Below are 22,254 nucleotides of genomic sequence, written 5' to 3' on the forward strand. Positions count from 1 at the left end.
ATGGAATGATTGATTAATAGAGGCACTGTGGGTATTTCACAAACTTTGGGATCCCATTTGCCTTACATGTCATAAATCCTGCCATATCATGAATTCACTTTCAAGTCAGTTGGGGTATGTAGCTTTCAGTTTAATACTAAGAAAATTGTTTCCCATGTAAATGTCAACTAGTAGAAAACCATTTCCTATCTTAAGATTCTTTTTTTTTTCCCCTTGGTAAGGGAAACACACACTTTTTTGGTATTAAGAGGCTAAAGCTCAAGACAGTTGTCAAGAACTGAGTAAGAAAATACCCCTGGAACCACATTGAATTCCTTTTATCATAGAACTCTAATTTGGGGGTTAGCATGTATACATGGAAACTCAGTTTAGGTTAGACGATCCATCTTGGTTATCCAACTTACGTACAAAAGGTATTTACTTATGTGGTTTACTGCAAATACTGTCCTTTCTCTGTAAGATGTGAAGTGTTTCATTTAATTGAGTGTCAGCAAGAACCTGGGGATGTATTAACATTATATTTGAATAGAACTGAAAACTTTAAATGTGTTCGTTCTTCCTTTTCTCCAACTTAGGTTAAGAATTTCTTATCAAAACGGGTGCTGATAATGTATTTTTTCAGTAAGGTAAGAATATATAGTTCAGTGTTGGGAATGGGGGGAGAGGAAATGAGAGAAGAAAGGAAGTACCAGACTGGATTTAACTTCTAAATATTGAGCTCAATCCTAGCAAGCCAGACAGCTTTGTAGAGTGCTTCGCTGAACCTCTGTGTGAGTAAGAGCTGCCCTAAACCCCCAGCTCTGCTCAGGGACTTCCTGTGGCTTGACTCTGTTGGACTTCTGAGTCTCCTGGTTGCAGGCAGCTTTGTGGGGATGGGCAACCGCTTCCTGCAAAATGGTCAAATCCATGGCGGTCCCTCATGGCTCATTGTCTTGCTACAATCTTTGTGGCCAGTTTGGTGTTCAGAAGAGAGATGACTGGATTAAGTTGCAGATGTTAAGCTTGTGTGGGATAAAAAGTTGTAATTCAGGCCACAAACTAAATGACTTTCCAACTTGTGTGTCAGCTGCTCCAGCTGTCATAGGAGAGTAACTGAATGGCAGAAGCTAAAGAATCCTTCCTTTTTCAGTCACTACAGCTGTTGTATCTTAATCCTTTGATGAGCAAAACCTTTGCCCATATGTAGGGGAAAGAATTTTTGTTTTGTTTTAGTTACGTTAGTCTGGCTTCTTTCGTTCTGAAGATATTACAGTATTAGCTAATACTGTACTCCCAAGGGCACTGGCATGCATCATTCATTTTTATTCTGTGGGGAGAGAGATCTGAGTAAGAGTGACTCTGATAGAATATAGGTACACAGAACAAAGAATCATTTCAAGGGCTTGAAACTGTTTTCTCACTTTGGTGGCAGAGAAGATCTACCCACCTAGCAATGACTTTTACCAAAAAGAATCTACCTTAGGCTCTCTATCAGAGCTTTGGGACAACCATCACCCCCCCCCCCCCCCCCCCCCCGGAGGAAGGTATCTTGTCTTCCACCAAGAGGAAGAGGGGTTGTCCGAGGTTTTACTATAGAGGATAGGAAGAGGACTCATCCTTGTGTCTTATGTACACTGTGTTGTTTCCTCTTAAGTTCCCTCATTTAATATAACAGCATTCCTCTGAGATATCTCTCTGTCATCATTTTATAGATAAGGAAACCTGAGGCTCAGAGAGGTCAAGTACTAGTCTAAGGGCATGGAGCCAATAAGTGGCAGAGCAGATGCTGAACGAGATCTGGTTTTTCCGTGGAAGTGAATGGCTGCCTTTGATTCTAGTTTTGCAAGTGGGAATCTATTTTATGATAAGGAGTTGTACACGCTGCTGTTTGGTGTTGAGAAATGTAACATGCCGATGTACTTAATAGGCTTCGTTGGGTGCATCACAAAATCAGCATTTGTTTAAATGGGCCAATTGGTGCTCCCTACTCTTTGACCTTGCTATCTTAAAGAAGGTTAGATGGTGTTTCTTTTGAGTGGGGCTGAGGGTAGACAATTAAGAGAGGTAATATGTATTTAGGCAGTTCTGGGGTTAAAAAAAAAAAAACATTGTAGCCATTCTCTGATCTGTATATTAATCTGAGGTGAGTTGAGTGTGTGTTAACTCTTATTTTAAATGAGAAACTGAGGCAGATTTAGAGATTGGGCAAGGGTCACACAATAAATTGGTGGCAGAATGCTTTATTGCAGTTAAATCCTATTATATAAGAATTTCAGATTTTAAGTCTTGAGAGGCTGCTGAGAATTTTTTATTGTGATAGGCTGCCTAGTTGATTAGATGAAATAACAGAGTTAATGCCCAGCGGAACTTACTTAAATGTTTCTTTTGTATTTGTAGCACCCAGAGGCCTCTATTCAGGCTGTTTTTTCAGATGCCCAAATGCATATTTGGGCATTAGAAGGTAAGCAATCGCAGTGAACTACAATACAACTCTGATTTTAATTATCAGTTAAATACTGAAGCATCTCCAAAAAAATATTTACTGAAGTATATCCATGAAAGGTCAGGTCTGGATCTTGACTTCAGCCTTTGAATTTTTAGATACATTTTTATGCCTTTGTTTTATATGGATCAATTTTCTTAGATATTTAAATATACTTTAATTTGGGCAGAAATTATCCTTGTATACAAGCGGAGAAACTGAGCCTGGGATTCTTGCTTGTCTTTTTCTTCTTCAAAAAACTGCAATTAATAGAATGTTTTCAACTGTCAACTTATGTTGACATAACATTTTTAACATTTGAACGTGTTTAATTTAGCTTGAATATGAAAACTTTGTTGTTAAAGAAGTGGATTTGTTTTTTTTTTTCTCATCTCCTAGATCCTGCCTTCTGAGTGCTTAAAATGATACTTCCTCAGAGAGCCCTTTCCTGACCCCCTGTGAAAAGTGTCCTCACAGCTGTCACTCTCTTCCCTTATTCTGCTTTGGTTTTCTTTCTACCACTCATCACTACCAAACACAATATTATTTAAAAGCTTTTTTTCGTGCTCAAATGCAGACTGTCATCTTATTCATGACTCCATATAGTTGAGCACCTTTCCAGTGCCTGTTCCAGTCTTTTGCCCATTTTTCTATTGTACCCCCCCCCAATATTTTAAGCTCTTGACATATTCAGGATGTTAATCGTTTCTCAGCTGATGCAAATAGATGTGCCTAATTTGGATTTCCTTTAAATTTTTTTTTTCTTTTCCTCTTGAGGTCTGTCTCACTTAGTAGCAGCATCGTTTACCGAAGACAGATTTGGAGTTGTCCAGACTACACTACCAGCTATTCTTAATACCTTGTTGACGCTGCAAGAGGTAAGCAGTATTTGGGTTTGGGAGAGGTTGTGTCTTTCCCTCCTTCCCAGGTTTTCCGGTTTGTTTCTTATAGCTCATGTTTACTGAGTGACAAAGCATATGTTAGAAGTTAAATATGGTACTGTTCTCACCCTTGGGAAATCAACAATCTAAGAGAGACCAGGAAGAGAAACTAATTCCTTTATTAATAATAATTTTATAGAAATAGAAAAAGGAAGTTACTAACCCTCTGGTATTAATCAGATTATTTAGGATATTAGGACTCTGTTCAGTGATATAAATTTGGTTCCTTACACAACTTACAGCTACTAAAAGTGACCTGTAGTTAAGTTATCTGTGCAGATAAATGTTACCTGTTGGCCAGAGGCTCAAGAGGATAAAGCTGAGCCTGGTGGATCCCTGCTGCCAGACCGGGTGCACAGTTTTAAAGTAGTAGATCCTTTTAGTCCTAGATCTAAAAACAGAGAAAACCTGTTTCTTGCCTTTGAACAGGCTGCTTTTCCTGACTTCATGTTGGGTGCCTCGTCACTGTAGCTGTAAGTCAGATGAGAAATAGGAGCACTGGGTGCCGGAAGCATCTTGAGGTGGGAGCTGGGCTGCACACTAGGTTTTCTGGGGCAGTGGTGTTGAAGTAGGTTTAATGGAGGGCAGTTGGTGCATCTCTGGGTCTTGGGAAGCCTGAAAAGAAAACATGTTTTGCCGTTCCTTTCTTCAACTCTCAATTTATTTTACCTCTTAGAAAGTTTTACCCATCAAAGCCAGTGATTTGTGTTTTTCCCCCTTTGAATTCTTTCTGTGCTCACTTTCTCATGTACCTTTTTAAGACATGTGGGAACACGTGAATAGTTTTATTATTTGTACTCTTACCCAGCTACCTTTCTGTAATAAAAGAATTTCCTAGTATTTTGCACACCATCTAACAATCGCCTTGCCTAACCACACTGTCGGGTTCCCAGGCTTTGGGTGTATCTTTGACATTCATAGCAGAGTTTGTTTTTCATCATGCTGGCAGTGTAGTTTACAATAAAATAATAATAGGACAGTAGTTTGTAGTCTATGGACCGATTTCATCTTTTATTTTATTTTATTTTTTTAATTAGGAAGATTTAATTTTAAATTCTCTAAATACCAAGCTTCTGGGATTTTTTATTTTTTTAATTTTATTAAACTTTTTAAATTCAAGTATAATTAACATACAGTGTTATTAGTTTAAGGTTTACAATATAATGATCCAAGAGTTCTATACATTGCTCATACAATATGTGTACTCTTAATTCCCTTCATCTGTTTCACCCATTCCCTCACCAGCCTCCCTCTGACAATCACCAGTTTGTTCTCCATAGCTAAGAGTCAGTTGGGTTTTTTTGTTTGTCTCTTTTTTTCTTTGTTTTTTTCTTTTTTTTAAGATCTTACTTATTTATTAGAGAGAGAGAGAGCAAGAGAGAGAGAACAGTGGGAGGGGCAGAGAGACAGGAAGAAACAGACTCCGCCCAGAGTGGGGAGCCTGACTCCAGGCTTGATCTCAGGACCTGAGCTGAAAGCAGATGCTTAACTGACTAAGCCACCCGGGCACCCCTTGTTTGTTTAGTTTCTCAAATCTGACCTCACTCTTGTCCAAATGGCTAAAATGACAAGCACAAGAAGTAACAAGTGTTAGCGAGAATTTGGAAAAAAAAGTGCACTGTTGGTGGGAATACACACTGGTGCAGCCACTCTGGAAAACAGTATGGAGGTTCCTCAAAACATTAAAAATAGAATTACCGTATGATGCAGTAATTCCACTACTGGGTATTCACTCAAAGAAAATGAAAACACTAATTTGAAAAAGTATATGCACCCCTATGTATATTGTATTATTTACAACAGCCAAAATATGGAAGCAACCCAAGTTTCTGTCCGTAGATGAATGGATAAAGAAGACGTGGGGACACTAACACACTTACACACACACAGAGGAATATCACTCAGCTCTAAAAAAGAATGAGATCTTGTCATTTGGAACAACATGGATAGATCTAGAGAGTATTATGCTAAGTGAAATTCAGAGGGAGACAAATGCTATATGATTTCACTCATACCATTCTTGGTGGTTCTGGGTTTTTTTTTTTATTATTATTATTTTTTAATCCTCATAACTGTCTTGGAAGTAGGACAGAGATATTTAGGCCTATTTTACAGATGAGGGAGGCTTGGGAGCGTGGTGACATACCTCAGGTCTCACAAGTCTCGTAGGTGGCAGAGCTAGGACTTGACCCTGAGCTGTTTGCAGGGCATTAGCAGTGGAGAACCGTGGGTTTGAAGGCTCTGAGACCCTTGACCAATATTCTCTTATATGTCATAGTTCATTCTCTGTTCCGCTAGATTCGTGTGCTGCTCTACCCAACGTACTATAGGATTGTGTCTGTCTCAAAGAGTCTGTATCTATTGATATGCCTTATCCAGGATCATGCTCAGTAAATGGTAGAGGCAGATTTGAAAACTAGGCTTTCAGACCCCCAGTCCTTTGCCTCTGTGAGGGCTTGGAGAGGTATGCATTTCTTAACCTCCTTTCCTAAGATGGAATGGCAGTGTGTCAGAAGGAACAAAGACAGAGCTACAGTCAGTTCTACCTGTGTCTACATCCTAGTTCCTACTACTTCCTAGCTCTGCAACCTTGGAAAAACGTTTATCATATTTCATTGAATCCAGGATATCATTAATTAGAAGATACAGCTCCAACTCAGAAATTATAAAATGACGGGGGGGAATATATTATATAACCAATAAATACAGGAATCTCTAAATGTCAGCATTTGTATTTGGAAATTGGAGGGAGTGATAACGGTACTTACCTCATCCCTGACAACAGGGATGTGAATTCTGAATGAGACCATCTCTATAAAGCACCCAAGGTACCTGTCCTATATTAAGTGCCCAGCAAATATAAGGTTTTATTACTTTGTTATTATTACCATGTTGTACGACAGTGTTCTTATAGTGTACAGGAGAAAAGGTCTTTCAAGATTTAAAAAAAGGTATTACAGTCAGTACTGTAAGCAAACTTGAGCACTTGGTGTTGTATGTAAGCAATGAACCACTAACATCTACTCCGGAAACCAATATTGCACTGTATGTTAGCGAACAAATTTAAATTTAAGTAAAAAAAATACTAAGCAAGCATTCCAAGAGACAGAGTGTCAGGCAGCTGCCCAGTTCAAGTCCAGCCTCCAGTGCTTTCTTAGTAACCGAGGGTAACTTATGAAATATCTTTTAGATCAGTGTCTTCATCCTTAAAGATTTTATTTATTTATTTGACAGACAGAGATCACAAGTAGGTAGAGAGGCAGGCAGAGAGAGAGGAGGAAGCAGGCTCCCCGCTGAGCAGAGAGCCCAATGTGGGGCTCAATCCCAGGACCCTGGGACCATGACCTGAGCTGAAGGCAGAGGCTTTAACCCACTGAGCCACCCAGGCACCCCATTGTGTCTTCATCTTTAAAATGTAGAACCTTGCAGGGTTATTATGAAGGTTAGAGATAATATCTGTAAAAATCCTGGAGTGGTGTCTGGCCAAGTTATCAACTGCCTGGCAATTATCTAACAGTTACCATGTGCTAAGATACAGAATAGAAAAAGACAGACCTGGTTCTTGCCCTTTAGGAGCTTACAGAGTATAAAACAGATGATTGACAAATAGGAATAATTAACTACAATTATAATAAGTACCACAATGTACAGAAATGCAGGATGATCAGAGAATGTAAGAGAGGTATGCAATACATAGCAGATGCTAATATTATAAAAACATCTCATTAAATGAAATGGTTGTGATGTTCACATGATGGCTTTGTTAGAAAATTATTTTACTATTTAAATGAAATTACATACATAAAGCAGTTACCTCAGTTTCTGGCACACAGTAACCGCAATCAGTAAATGTAGTTATCAGCATCGTCATCTAATATTTTTATTATTTTGTAGCTGTGGTTCTTGCCAGGGGCGGTTTTGCTTCCCAGGAGACTTTGGGCAACGTCTGGAGACATTGTGATGGGCAGAGAGAGAGGGGAGGGCTACTGGCATCTGTTGTGTGGAGACCATGGATGCTGCTAAATGGCCTGTAATGTGCAGAGCAGCTGCCACAACAGAGAATCACCCAGTCCGAAATGTCAGTAGTACTGAGATTGAGAAACTCTGCTCTGCAGTCATGATTTCCATTAAGGAAATTCCATAACAAAGCTGTTATCCTTACCAATTGTTTGGGATTCTGGCTTTAGTGGAATAAACCGTTGTTTTAACTGGGTTATACATAGAATCCTTGAGACCAGGAACTTTGAAGGCTTTGTACAGTGGACATTTGTTAATGACACTGACAGATAAATACTCAAAGGATAGCAACTATGGTTTTCTCTTCATTTGGCTTTTGTGTATTTAGTACTGCATATAAATCCAAATGGGCCCAAAGTGCCTATTTTCATAGGATAGCCCTTTTTTAGGCTTCTGTAAGGGCTAAGGTAAGGCCTTCTTGGAATTTTTAACTTTTCCTGAAGAGTGTATTGTTCAGTTGTGTACTGTACTCACCACTTACCCTTTTAATTATTTGGGATAATCCTTAACTAGGTATTTGAGATCCCAGTTACGTGATCTGAGTCCTCAGGCCAGGAACCATGTGTGGTGCATAAAATGAGTGCTCAGAGATACTTGTTTAAACTCACAGCTAATTGAGTACTTCAGTTCTGACCATGGGGCACATCATTAAATATTATAAACTGGTGTTTCCTAGGTTTAAGTTATTCATGTAAGACTTTCATAGTTTTTGCTGTAACTGTTTACTAACCATATATTATTATAATTTTAGTCATATGCCACCTGAACTATTATTTTTTTAGTATTTTAAGTTATTCTTTTTTTTTTTTTAAGATTTTATTTATTTATTTGTCAGAGAGAGAGAGAGAGCGCATGCACAAGCAGGCAGAATAGCAGGCAGAGATGGAGAGAGAAGCAGGCTCCCTGCCAAGCAAGGAGCCCGATGTGGGACTCGATCCCAGGACCCTGGGATCATGACCTGAGCTGAAGGCAGTGGCTTAACCAACTGAGCCACCCAGGTGCCCCTTAAGTCATTCATTTTTAACTTAAATTTATTTAAAAGGAAATTTTATATTACTTTTGTAAAAGGACAACTAACTTGAGTTGCTACAAATAGAATATAGGTGTACTGTTCCTTATCTCATACCCTAGGAAATATTTCAAAATTCAGATTTAAAAAATTTGAAGAATATAACATTGTATATATACCATATATTACATAATACTACTGGAATCTGGGGTAGAGTCCCTTTAATCAGATACATTAATATTTTCACCAGTGAAATATCTGAGTATTCATAGTAAGTGAAATTAAGTGAAATAAGGACTAAACAGCCCGTGTCAGCTCAGGTCAGGCTTTACTGCTCGATGAGGTGAGGTCAGCTTTTGCCACCAAAACAGTACAGAAGTTTTTGTTTTCAGGACTTTTTTGGATTTCATTATTAAGGATAAGGCAAAGTGAGAAAAGACAGTAAGTGAAAGCTCTAGCTAGTAGATACTGCTGTTTGCTGAAGTCCCTGAACCTGAAACCTGTTTATCCTTTGTCATAAAAGGAGATTAAGGAGGATGAAAGATGCGTTGTGGACATACCAGCTCCAGACTCAGACTTTTTCTTCCTCATTTAACTCTGTGTCCTTAGGGTCTGTTGTTCCTTACTAATTTTTTTGCATTTCTTGTTTGAGCTGTTCTAACTATTTGTAGGAGCTAATATCTTATGACTTTTATTCTTAGAGGTCTTTTGAAGAACAAAGAGAAGAAACAAGTCAATAAAATTCATTCTTTTGCATTTACCCTTAGGACCCTTTTAAAATCTAAGATGTATTTTGGAATCTTAGTGATTTTCCATTTCCAGTATCTTGGAACAGTTTACTCTTTGATCATCCTAGGAAATTATTTCATCATTACTCATCAGTTATTTCCAACTGTGGTAAAAAGACCAACAAGAAAACAGGAGAATGATGAAATCACATAGTATTACGTCATCTTTAAAGAAAAGGCCTAGATACACATTTTATATATATATATTTTTTTAATTTTAAGCTTTCATTGAATATGATTGCTAATTCAGAATTTTAAAATGTTTTGTTCACACTGGTAATGGGAAGACAATTACCAGTATGTTCAGTAATTATTTAGGTAAATCAGAACATGAATGCAGATAGAACTCTAGACAGCCCTGTCAAATTGAAATATAATGCAATACATTTGTGTAACTTTACGTTTTTCTAGGAGTTACATTAAAAAAATACAGATGAGGGCGCCTGGGTGGCTCAGTCATTAGGCGTCTGCCTTCAGCTCGGGTCATGATCCCAGAGTCCCGGGATCGAGCCCCGCATGGGGCTCCCTGCTCAGCGGGAAGCCTGCTTCTCCCTCTCCCACTCCCCTTGGTTCTGTTTCCCTCTCTCTCTGTCTCTCTCTTAAATAAGTAAATAAAATCTTAAAAAAAAAATACAGATGAGGTTAATTTTAATGATATATTTTATTTAACTCAGTAAATCTACAGTATTTTAATTTTATCATGCAATCAATACATAATTACTAATGAGATAATCTACATATTTTTTAACACTAAGTCTTCAAGGTCTGATATGTATTTTTCACTTGACAGCGTATCTCAGTTGAGAGCTGCCACATTTCAAGTGCTTAGTAGCTACATGTATCTCAGTGGCTACCATACTGGATAGCACCGCTCTAGATTTTAATGGTGATCATGTAAGAGGAATTTCAGACTGTGAATCAGATGATAATATTCTAGGTATATTTCCTCAAACTCCAGTATAAATGACAGAACAATGTATTTTTTAGGAGAAAAAGGAAATATTCCCATCCAGTAAGTCATTCAAGAGGAAAGACTTGTCTGACAATATTTTATAATAAGAACCTGTGAATCATCCCACTTGGTCGAAAGTACATGTGATGGTATTGTTTCACTTTCTGTGATATTTTACCCCAAAATTTACTTTATATGGTTTATAAGTGGATAAGTGCTAAACGTACACAAAGGTGTATACAAAGGTAATTGGAAGGAAATAAATGATTTTGAAATGAAAAAGCTCACTGGATTGGTCATTGAATTTTTCTTTATAAACCTAAGGATGAAGAGTTTTCTAGTTACGGTGCAAGGAAAATGGCTAGTCTCTCTTCAACAAAATTATGAGCTGTCAAAAGTTTTTATTTATTTTTTATTTAAAAATTTTTAAAAGATTTTATTTATTTATTTGACAGACAGAGATGACAAATAGGCAGAGAGGCAGGCAGGGAGGAGGGGAAGCAGGCTCCCTGATGAGCAGAGAGCCGGATGCAGGGCTCAATCCCAGGACCCTGAGATCATGACCTGAGCCAAAGGCAGAGGCTTTAACCCACTGAGCCACTCAGGCACCCCTGTCAAAAGTTTTTTAAAATATTCCATTTTGATGGTATCATTCTTTTGTAAATTTTTTATGAGATAACCTTAAATTATAAAAATGATCTATTGGACCCAGGTGGTAAATGATGATGACTATTTTTCCTTGTCTGATGAGGGTTAGTCAGAAAGTTCACAAGAAAATTGAAAAGGAAGTAACTTGGGGTGCCTGGGTGGCTCAGTGGGTTAAGCCGCTGCCTTCGGCTCAGGTCGTGATCCCAGGTCCTGGGTTCGAGCCCCACATCGGGCTTTCTGCTCAGCAGGGAGCCTGCTTCCTCCTCTCTCTCTGCCTGCCTCTCTGCCTGCCTCTCTGCCTGCTTGTGATTTCTCTCTGTCGAATAAATAAATAAAATCTTAAAAAAAAAAAAAAAAGAAAAGGAAGTAACTTTATCCATTATGATTCAGTGTTATCTAATGTTGCTTAAGTGTGTCACTGAATACCACCTCCCATACTACTGCCTAAAATGATCTCAAATATGTCCCAGTCTTGGGAAATACTCTTATAAGTTACTACTGAAAGAATAAATAATTGGACTTGAACTTGTCATGGCAAACTGAACACACGCATTAAATCTTGTTCCTTCCCCCCAAAGCTCTGCTAAACTACAGTAAAAGGACTTTTAAAAAGACATAAATCCATAAACAGGAGAGGAGACAACAGCAACAGAGTCTTCAAAGCTGGAGAGCAGATGGTTGAGATAACTAACTTAACAGATCTCGGAGGCAAATCTGAAGTCAGTAGTGGGACAGGCACCAAGTGCCTCTGGAACCGAGGGTGAAGGGACAGGTACCAGAATAAGAATAGTTGAGAGCTGTTTGAAAATCGGTTAGGTCCCTAGATTCTCTGCTGCTGGTGCTTCTCCCTCCAGCAGTTGAGGTTTATCCTTCAGAGAAGGTAGAACACCGGGGGCTCTGGGCTGGCAGCGTTGTGAGTAGATAACAACAGACACAGTTGTGGGTCTTGTTTGAAAAGCATAGGGGTGTACTCACCTGAGCACAGGCCCTCCAGACAGGGTACTGGAACACTCTTCTCTGGGAACTCTGACTAATCCAAGAAGAAAAAGTTGACTGAGCTGGGCACCCACCCTAAAAAAAACCCCATGCACATCACCTGTTGTGAAGCCTGTTGTCGGTAATCTCTGTGTACCCAGCTTTTGGTCAGCTTTTTTAAGAGGTCCCACCCTCAGTCTCGAGCCAGGGATCACTAGATTTCTGAGTAGAATCTCTAACTCAGAAGATAGAGACCAAAGAAGCAAAGGAAGGGAAGAAAGAACCAAAATCAAAAAACCAAAACAACAAAAATCATCAGAATCCTCAGAAATAGAAGATGTTGCGTCTTTAAAACAAAACTAGGATGCTAAAATAAACAGGATCACTCAGATGATACAAAAGCGTTCTTGAAATTAAAAACTTGATGGCAGGGGTGCCTGGGTGGCTCAGTCATTAAGGGTCTGCCTTCAGCTCAGGTCATGATCACAGGGTCCTGGGATGGAGCCCTGCATCAGTGGGAAGCCTACTTCTCCCTCTCTCACTCCCCCTGCTTCTGTTCTCTCTCGCTGTGTCTCTTTCTGTCAAATGAGTTTAAAAACAAACAAACAAACAAAAAAAAAACTTGATGGCAGAAATCATTTTAACTGTTTTTAGTTCTTTTGGTGGTTATATCCATAAGTATAAAGAATAGGCTTTTACTATTATTTCTTCTCCCTGTAGAAATGATCTTCCTATACTAGATTAATCCACTTAAACTTTTGTTTCTTCAGTTTTCCCTTTTTTAAATGTAGTTATGTCATATAAAAATTGTATTGTTTACCTTGGACCTTTAAAAGATATACTTAAATCTCATTATCAAGGATAAATAAAGTCAGTTCTCCCCACCTGTTCTTGTTCAGAGATGCTTTATCATCTAGAAATGAAAAGGAAAATAAGCTAGTTTAGTAAATAACTTGATTTACATATAGTTTTGGTCTTGTCTCTCTTTTTGCTGAGATCTATAATAGAAGTATTCTTAGTGGTCACACACCGTAAGTCAGAGTAGGATATCTGTGTTTCACTTCCCAGCTTTGCTTTTTCAAGGCCATTGGAGTATAGCTCCTTTTTAGAGGACGGGTCTGGACTTTTCTCTGCTAACTGCTATTGGGGCTGAACCTCCACTGTGCTGTTTCTCACACTGTTCTTTTTTTGCTTCCCACCCCCCCAACTTCTGATTGTGATCCAGAATAAATGTTGTCTAGTATGTCTGTATGATGTGTGTATCTCTGTCCATCTATTTGAAATAAAATCTCCTTAATCCTTTGGACTAAATATGGCTTCCTTGATATTCTGAACTATTTTCTTTCTTTCTTTTTTGATCTAGGCAGTGGACAAGTACTTCAAGCTTCCTCATGCTTCCAGTAAACCGCCTCGGATTTCCGGAAGTCTTGTGGACACTTCTTATAAAACATTAAGATTTGCATTTAGAGCATCACTAAAAACTGCCATCTATCGAATAACTACTACATTTGGTGAACATCTGAAGTAAGTTTACCTGTTTTAATCCATGATAAGAATCCACTTTCGGGAGTTCCCTTAAGAAATAGATATGAGAATTATAAAGGCTCACATGTTGAACATGTTCTTTTGGGGCTTTCATGATTCCTACTGGGAATTAACAGTTTGGAGTTAGTAATATTTATATTTTAAAATTGGGCCTGTCATAGAAGCTTTGGAGCCTTCTTTCATACAGACAAAAAAGAGGATATAGAAAGTTAATAAAAGCAGTAAGTGTAATTTCATTATATTCTATATAATTTTGAATTATGTATATAATTTTTTTAAATTACCAAAACATCCTTATGAGAGGAAAAAGGCAAAAAATGGAGTACCTTTACAGAAAAGCATATTAAAAATACTTCTGATATTACATCTTGGTTAGCTAGTTAAGACTTGGGGTGAGCAGAGTGTTCCATAAACGAGTCCTTGGTGCTTTGTGAATCATGCTGGAAAAATAGTGACAGATCGTAACACCTTCGAAAACGGAACCGGAGAGAAAACCACAAATGCCAGACCTGTTTATATTTAGTTTCATTGATGTTTACTGCTTTCTTCTCATGAAACAATCTAGTTAGGCAGGATAAGGGATACAAGTTTATTAACTGTGTTTATCACAATTATAAATGAACTTTAGAAGACACAAGAGATTGCTTTTCCTGTATGCAGAACTATCAATAAATAGTTCAGAGCTTCCTCAAACTGCCCGATTTTAGAAACAGCAGGATATTTGCTTTTACTTCCATAATACACAGCAGAAATAGTAGGTTTTTATGGAACACTTGGTTCTGTGTGGGAATGTAAAGAGCCGTGAAAGGTTTATTCACTTGTTTAAAAACAGACAAAATTTTATTGAGTGTCTTCTAGATCTGTGCTCTCCAATATGATAGCTGCATATGGCAGTTTAAATTTAAATTAACTAAAAATTCAGTGGGTCAGTCACACTGGCCATATTTTAAGTCCTCCATAACTACATATGGCTTGTGGCTGCCGTACTAGACGGCTCAGGTCTAGAACATTTTTGTCATTACAGGAAGTTTATTGGGACAGCACTGTTCTGGACAATACACTGAGCACTTTATCCATGTTCGTTTCATTTCCTTAAAGAGTCTGTGAAGTGTAGAGGTTATCATAACCACACAGATGCAGAGACTGAGGCTCAAGAAGGTGAAGGACTTGCCTAATAGCCCCACCTAGTTGGTGTTCGAACAGGAACCTGAAATCCGATCTTCCTACTCTTAAAACACCTCTTTTTCTTCCTGTGCCCAGGACTGCCTCTAAGATATCAGGTGGGGGATGCTGGATGGCTGTGGAACCTGGGATATGTGTACCGATGATCGAGTGAGAACAGGGAGAGGGGGCGCGGAGAGTTTTAGATATGAAAGGGGGATAGATGACTGATAAAATTAGGATGAAATTTTGCCTTAGTCTCTTTTCTCTAAAACATGGAAGAGCCATGTTTTAAATTTGATGAGGTCAGCAGAGACTATTTTGTACGTCTAGGACAGAACGGTATGGTGGGAAAAGAAGATGTGGAGTTAAAACATTTGGATTTATGTCTAGTTACGTCATTAACAGTCTGTGGTTGTGGTCAAGTTACCTAATGGTTTAACTTCCCCATGATTATGCAGAATCAGAATTCAGACTCAAATCCTTCTGACCCCAGAGCCTGTCCACTGGTGTCTGTACAATACTACTAGGCGGTGTTGTCTCCTTGACCTCTGGCCTTTTCACAAAAGGTCTGTTTACCTCTGTTGACCCTCCTATGGAAGAGGTGTGTCATCCGGCTTCACCAGTCCACACAGTCAAGTACTTGAAATGGTTCAATTGGAGGCAGCTGCAAGGTTGAATCTAGCAGAGATGTGTATTTGTAAGGCAATTGGGGATGATTTGTAGTGAAATTACTATAATAAGACTTTTTTTTGGCACTTTTAATAGTGGTGACTTTCTGTAATCTGGAATTTTATCATTTAATAATACATCTTCAACAGCCAGAAAACGAGAATCTTACACTGTATTCAGTTTTTGCCCAAAAGTTTAAAAGGAAGTTTTATACTAGTTTCGGGATATATTTGCTCTAAGTTCATCAAGGTAGTGTACGTTAGTGGGGGCGAGCGTGGGGAGAGAACTCCATTTCCCCATCTGAGACACGACTACGTTCAAAGGGAGAACTAAATCTAAACCACCAAGCTGTTACCTTTGAAAACGATTAGTGGAGTCCATTGTGTTTTAACCAAACATTTTAGTTTAAAGGATTTTATATTAAAGGCAATTCAAATACTCCACAACTCAAAGATAATGTTGGAATCTGGTTTAAATAAAATAATAAAATCCAGAAAATCTGCTGCCAGGCCTGGAACTCTGCACAGCAGGTTCCACAGCAGAGCAGGTTCAAATCGATGCTTTCCCTTGTCAGTCTTAATTTGCTTTGGTCTTTTAGAAGGTAGAAGCATGCCGTTACCGAATGCAAGCCCTCCTCCTCATTAGATTAAGGAGGGTTTTCATCCAGCTTTCTCAGAAGTACTCAATAAGTGAAGATTTCTATTTGTTTTTAATTGTTTTGAAAAATATTGACTCTGTGCTCTGTGGTTCACTTAATATGCTTAATGTAAAATAAAGCTTATGCTTTGAATTTATGTTTCATTTAGTGCTGTGCAAGCATCTGCAGAACATCAGAAAAGACTTCAACAGTTCTTGGAGTTCAAAGAATAGCTCAGTAATATAAACTGTGTTCATTACACTGCTGATACAGCTACAGATGGGACAGTAAATGTTCAGCATTCTTGGATCAGAAGAAAATGGACTAATTAGATGCTTCCTTTGTCGTGGTGGTTGCTTTGAAAACTATACTTTAATGGGAGAAATCATGGAAAGAAATTCTCAACAGAATAACCGAAAACTGCCTTTTCTGTACCGATTGCTTTTTGTGTGTGTGGTATAATAAAATCTTTATTCAATTTTACAGAAGCCTCGATGGCAGTAAAAATGTCTCTAGCTTCTCTAGCTTAATAATAATAGCTGGAAAATGTTTAGAATTTACTTTTGAACTGAGTAGAGCCCGCTCAGAAGGTAAAATAGGTTGACTTGATTCAATCTTCCTAATTGTGCGGAGAGTTTTAACTCCCTGTACACTTGCAATCCATAAGCCTTTTAAGAGTAGTTTCTGTTTACTGAAGGATAAAAGTGGTAACAGTGCAGAAAAATTCGCAGAAAAATTATTGTTTAAAGGACATATTTTGTTAATCTGGTAGGTTGTGTTTTTCTTTCCAGGGACAAATTAAATTTGCATGATTGTCCAAAAAAGATCTCAATTTACAGATGCTAACTCTATATAAAGGAATGTGGAAAAATTCAGTTCTTAAGTTACAAGATTAAACATTCACATTTGGTTTTCGAAAGATGATTGACTAACAACTATGAATTTGTTTTGTATCATGCTAGTAAACAATAAGTATATGGGTATTTTCCCAAGTAGTTTTGCTTGCTTTTTCTGGAACAAAACATTAAGTGATTGCAGAGGTTTTCAAGTGAGAGAAGAAGTTTTGCAACTAAAACAAGGAAACTTTCCCTTTTTCCTCTCCATCCCCCCAGCCCCCACCCTTCATCTTCATTAGATCAAATTATTTGGTGAAGCTTGCTTGGCCTCACAGAGGGAGCAGCCTTTACTGTGTTAACTGGCTAATAAAAATATATTAGGAAAATCTTTACAACCAGAAACAACTTAGTCATATAGCAAGTGAAACCAAAATGTCGGAGGGCTTTACTGTACTTGGGAGTATGTTGTATGTCCCAAAAGTGAGAAGGTAATTTTATAATTGACTAGATCGACTTCTTTGGAGATGAAAGATAGGAAGTCCCACTGGTAAGTATTCACTGGACTGGTATTGGGCTGAAACGCTCCCTTGTAATTCTTTTCCTATTGTCTGTTCCCTCTACTCTCCCCCAATTTCTTCTTTAAAATCAGCACAGTATTGTATATGAATCTTTAATGTGGTATGTATGTCTACCATTTGTCTGATTACTTGATGCATTATATCTTTATTCTTTTTGTTTGTTGCCCCTTCAGCCAGCACATGCCAAATTATAAGTGAATCCTGCTGGCCTTGAGTGTCTTCAGGAGGCGGTTCCCTGGTTGTCCAGCATTTGGAGTAGTTAGGCTAATTGCTGTTCCTTTGTTTCTTTCTCTGCTTTCTCTCCTTCCTCCCTCTCTTCCTCCCTCCTGCTTTCTTTCTTTCTTCCTTTCCCCTCTCTCTCTTTCTTTCTCTCTCTCTTTCTCTTTCTTCCTCCCTCCTTCTCTTTCTCTCCCTCTTTCTCTTACTTGTCATCTGAAGTAGAGTGCTCTCTTTTTTGAATATGAACTTGAATTTTGAATGTGGTAGTGTCTTGGAGATGACCAGAAGATTGTGGCGAGGTTGACTGAAAACTGTTGCATTCCATGTTGTTGAGCTTTTTGTGTTCCACTCTCTGGGCTGCCCCTGGCTGAGGCATTTTGGGAGAAAAGGACTCTTAACCTTCTGCTTCCAATAAAGAAGAATTGTGCTATGTGACCCATTGGATTCCTGAGAGTGACGATGGGATGATTCCTTTAATATCTGGCTCGGTTTAGGGTTTTGCATTCCCCATATACTTTGGGAAAAGATCTATTTGATGAGCAATAGGAACATTTCTGAGGTGCTCAGTCCTATTTTCTCTCAAGGGAATGTGCTATGTACAAAATACAGGTCACATAATGTCCGCCTGCTGGAGATTTGGAAATTGCCTCCCCAAATCTGGATTGTATTTAGTTGAGAAGAGAGTCTGTTCCTTTTCCCCATTGTGTTGATAATCTACGCACCATCTTCTGGGTAGGGTGTTGCTCAATCACCTGTTATCAAAGAGAGCTTCTCCTGTATACAAGGAAGAGGATCTTAGGAAGGCCAAGAGGAGGGAAGCATTTCCTTTGATGAAGCCACATCCTGCCTGTGAGCCCGCTCATGCTATAACATTGGCCTGAAAATTAGAGCATGTTTTTTAAAAGCTTTTCTCTGTCCGTGCTAAGCATGGTTCTGTCAGCTCTTGTAGTGTTTGCTTGAGCTTATGGAAGGTATGAATTCACATAGCATCTTTCCTGGGCAACTGTCCTACAATAAACCATGTACAGTTGAGTGGCTGTAGATAAGCAACAGTTTGACACTTTGCCGGATTTGTTCCTTGGTGATTGTTTTGTATATCTTCCTGTAAATATGATAATCTGTTTATATTTTTGCATATCACTGACACTGAATTGGGTAGAAAAATAAATTGACAGTTTTTCTGAACGGGACTATTAAAATACGTGTATCCTCGAGTTCAATTATTTAATTTCTGGTGTGTGTGTGTTTCTTGAGCTATTTCAGTTCAGTCTCGGTTACAAAACTTGAAAAGGTTTAACTTCTTGAGAAATGCGGAGCTCTTGCCTTTAACTGAACTGATTTGGTGGGTGACCTGTGTACAGTAAGAACTAAGGAGCCTGAATTCTGAGGGTCTCTTTCTTCCAAATCTAAACAAAGGATGCAGTGCTGAAAGCCATCTCTTTTCGGGCTGGAGTAGTGTTTCTGAGTGGATCATATTCCCCCAGGCTAACAGTTATGTCTATCAACTTTACTCTAATTAGTCTGAACTTCACCTCAAGGTAGCTGAGGTGTTGCACGAAGGCCCTCAACTCCCTTTTTTGCTCTCCCAACCCACAGTCCTCTTTAAAACCAAAGAGCTTAAAACAAAAATAGCTTTAATTCCACAGTTAACAATCCAGCTATTCTTTTTTTTTTTTTTAAAGATTTATTTATTTGACAGAGAGAACGATCACAAGTAGAGAGGCAGGCAGAGAGAGAGGGAGAAGCAGGCCCCCCACCGAGCAGAGAGCCTGATGCAGGGCTCGATCCCAGGACCCTGAGATCATGACCTGAGCCGAAGGCAGAGGCTTAACCCACTGAGCCACCCAGGCACCCCAGTAATCCAGCTATTCTTAACAAGCTGCTGACCACCATTTTAAAATAAGCTGAACTTTTTTGTGTGTTAAGGGAAATAAGACAAGGTCAGACAAGCACATACCCCCGTAGTTCCCAGTCACGGTACCTTGACATTGCTGTAATAATGTGCCTGTTGATCCAGAGCTAGCTAATCATTTAAAAACAGTCACTGAGTGTCTGTTACCACCCCACTATTAGAAAGAAACTGAACTGTGAACAAGACAGTTCTTGGCCTTGAGGAGTTGATAATCTAATGCAGTAACATTGGAAACTTGGAATCAGACACACGAGATTCACAGGGAGTGCCTGTTGGAGCTGTGGAGGCCGGGGTCCCCTGCAGCACAGTGGCTTCAGGAGGTCTGGACTGCTTCCCAAGAGATGTTTGTAACAAATTCTAAGCGGTGGTCTGAATTGTACTGGGAGAAAGGTGTACTTTAGATCAGGAGTTAATCAAAACTTAGCATGCTTCAGAACCTTGGGAAAGTTTATTAACACGGATTGTTGGGCCCCACCTCCAGAGTTTCTGATTCAGTAGGTTTGGGGTGGACCCAAGAATTTGTATTTCCAGCAAGTGTCAGGTGGCTAATGCTGCAAGTTAGGAGACTGCACTGCAGCTCAGGTGGATTTTCTCTTTCATGTGGGGCTCTCAGATGAGTGTCTGAAGCACACAAACTATCCTTTGCTATAGGGTAGACTTCTGCCATCCAATGCACTTATTGGAAAGCTTGAATCTGGTTAGACCCCATAGGTAAGGTTGGAATGCTGAGAAATAGGTTTCATAGACCTACCTTGAAATCGGAGCAGGTGATAGATCATGAGTCGCCCGGCCATGCCTTTATGTGCTTGTGCTCATGTTCCCTTGCCTGAATGTCTGTCTTGGCACGCTTCCCATCCTTCACAATGAGCTTAGCCTTTCCAGATCCTCTCACATAGATTTCCATGTGTTTTTTTCAGTGCTTTGTCATCCCTCTTTGGACCTTAACCGATTACAAATTCGTGTCCTCTTATAGACTATGAACTCCCTCTCCTTCCAGTATTGTCTGTGTCTTGTCTCTTTATTTTAATTTTTACTTTCTAAGCTTTATTCTGGGTAATTCCTTCTGACTCCCCCCCCCTTTTTAAAAGATTTTATTTATTTATTTGACAGAGATCACAAGTAGGCAGAGAGGCAGGCAGAGAGAGAGGAGGAAGTAGGCTCCCTGCTGAGCAGAGCCCGATGCGGGGCTCGTTCCCAGGACCCTGGGATCACTACCCGAGCCGAAGGCAGAGACTTTAACCCACTGAGCCACCCAGGCACCCCCCGCTTTTTTTTTTTTTTTAAGATTTATTTATTTTGAGAGAGAAAACAAGCAGGTGGAAGGGCAGAGAGAGAGGGAGAAGCAGACTCCTCACGGATCCCAGGATCCTGAAATCATGACCTGAGCCAAAGGCAGCTGCTTAACTGACTGAACCACCCAGATGCCCCCTGACCTTTCATTTTCTTTAACCAGGTCTAATCAGCAGCTAAACTTACCTGTGAACTCATGTAGGCTATGATCGCCGCTAACAATAGTTTCCCAATAAAAGAGTGAAAATTAGCGGTCCTTTCTAGGGTTCCTTGAGTTTTCATTTTTAGCAGATCTTTATAATTCTGGAATCTAGAGCATTTTTTTATTGGTTAAGTTTGGTGACAAAATGTATTTGGCAGCAAAACCTGATCTGAATGGATGTGGGGCTATTTGTAGACTTAATTTATTCCATGTAATATGACTCTGCTTATAGTCGTAGCATATTTGACTATGAAGTGCTGCCCCAGACCCCACGAGGGTGTTACGTAATATGCATCATTGTTACCTTTCTAACATCTGAAAAGTTCTTTATTCTGAAACATATGGCCTCAGGAGTTTAAGACAAGGTGTTGTAGACCGGTTCTTGTAAAATGCTGTTAATTCTTCCATTCACTCATTCAGCATTCACTCACTGCCTACTGTATACCAGACCCTGTGATGGGCACTGATTGTACAAGGTCATAGACCTTGTCCTCAAAGGGTTCACCACCCTTCGTGGGAGAAGTAAATGGAGGCAACCCTTGTTTGCCAAGAACTGTATTTACACAACTGATGTGTCTTGCTATTGCTGTGGTTGATTGAGCACCTGTTCTGCTCCTAACCTATTCCAAGCAATAGTTATTGCTAGCATTCATGCCCACCTCCTTTATGGACCCTTTCGGCACTAAATGCAGCATCTTCTTAGTGTCCTGGTGCTAGCCCACTTCACTGCTTGCATTATTTTGCAGGAGCTGTGTGGCTCTGCCTTGCCTCCAACTGCTCATAGTCTACCTGCACGCACATATCTTATCAGATACGGTTGACTGTGCCTTGCAAGTGATCCTGGTGGTAAAGCAGTTCTGGAAGACCTATGGGGTGTCCCTGGCAGAGAAACATTAGAAGGTGGCCTCGAAATCACAGGCCTTTACCTTGAAAGTCTTTCAAAGATATGTTGACTCTTGATTTGTCTCTCAGCTTATTAGTAACAGTAGCCTATAGTCTTTTTTAAAAAAGATTTTATTTATTTATTTGACAGACAGGGACCACAAGTAGGCAGAGAGGCAGGCAGAGAGAGAGGGGGAGAAGCAGGCTCCCCGCCAAGCAGAGCCCGACGTGGGGCTCCATCCCAGAACCCTGGGACCATGACCCAAGCCGAAGGCAGAGGCCTCAACCCACTGAGCCACCCAGGCGCCCCTACTATTCTATAGTCTTGACAAAATATAAAACACTAGGGGTGCTGGGTGGCCCACTTGGTTAAGCATCTGACTCTTAGTTTTGGCTTGGACTGTGATCTCAGGGTCGTGGGATCGCCCCGAGTCAGGGGCTTGAAATTCTTTCTCCTCCCTGCCCCTCCTGCTCACGCTCTCTCTCTCTCTCAAATACATAAATCTTAAATATATATGTATGAAACACT

The 22,254-nt window shown here is 39.5% G+C and overlaps 1 protein-coding gene across 3 annotated transcripts in view; it reads left to right on the top strand.

Annotated features, from left to right (window-relative positions):
• Positions 1-18,635, top strand: part of NDC1 (NDC1 transmembrane nucleoporin) — a 46,132-nt gene extending 27,497 nt beyond the window's left edge. For all 3 annotated transcript variants that reach the window (XM_047726947.1, XM_047726946.1, XM_047726948.1), the window contains 5 exons: positions 576-626; positions 2,377-2,440; positions 3,239-3,339; positions 13,155-13,315; positions 15,976-18,635. In XM_047726947.1, the coding sequence (XP_047582903.1) occupies positions 576-626; positions 2,377-2,440; positions 3,239-3,339; positions 13,155-13,315; positions 15,976-16,039 (441 nt within the window). In that variant the 3' untranslated portion in view covers positions 16,040-18,635. The remainder of the gene's footprint in view (positions 1-575; positions 627-2,376; positions 2,441-3,238; positions 3,340-13,154; positions 13,316-15,975) is intronic.
• Positions 18,636-22,254: the final 3,619 nt, after the last annotated feature.

The sequence above is a fragment of the Lutra lutra genome, chromosome 4 (genome assembly GCF_902655055.1).
Source record: "Lutra lutra chromosome 4, mLutLut1.2, whole genome shotgun sequence".
Classification (NCBI taxonomy): domain Eukaryota; kingdom Metazoa; phylum Chordata; class Mammalia; order Carnivora; family Mustelidae; genus Lutra; species Lutra lutra.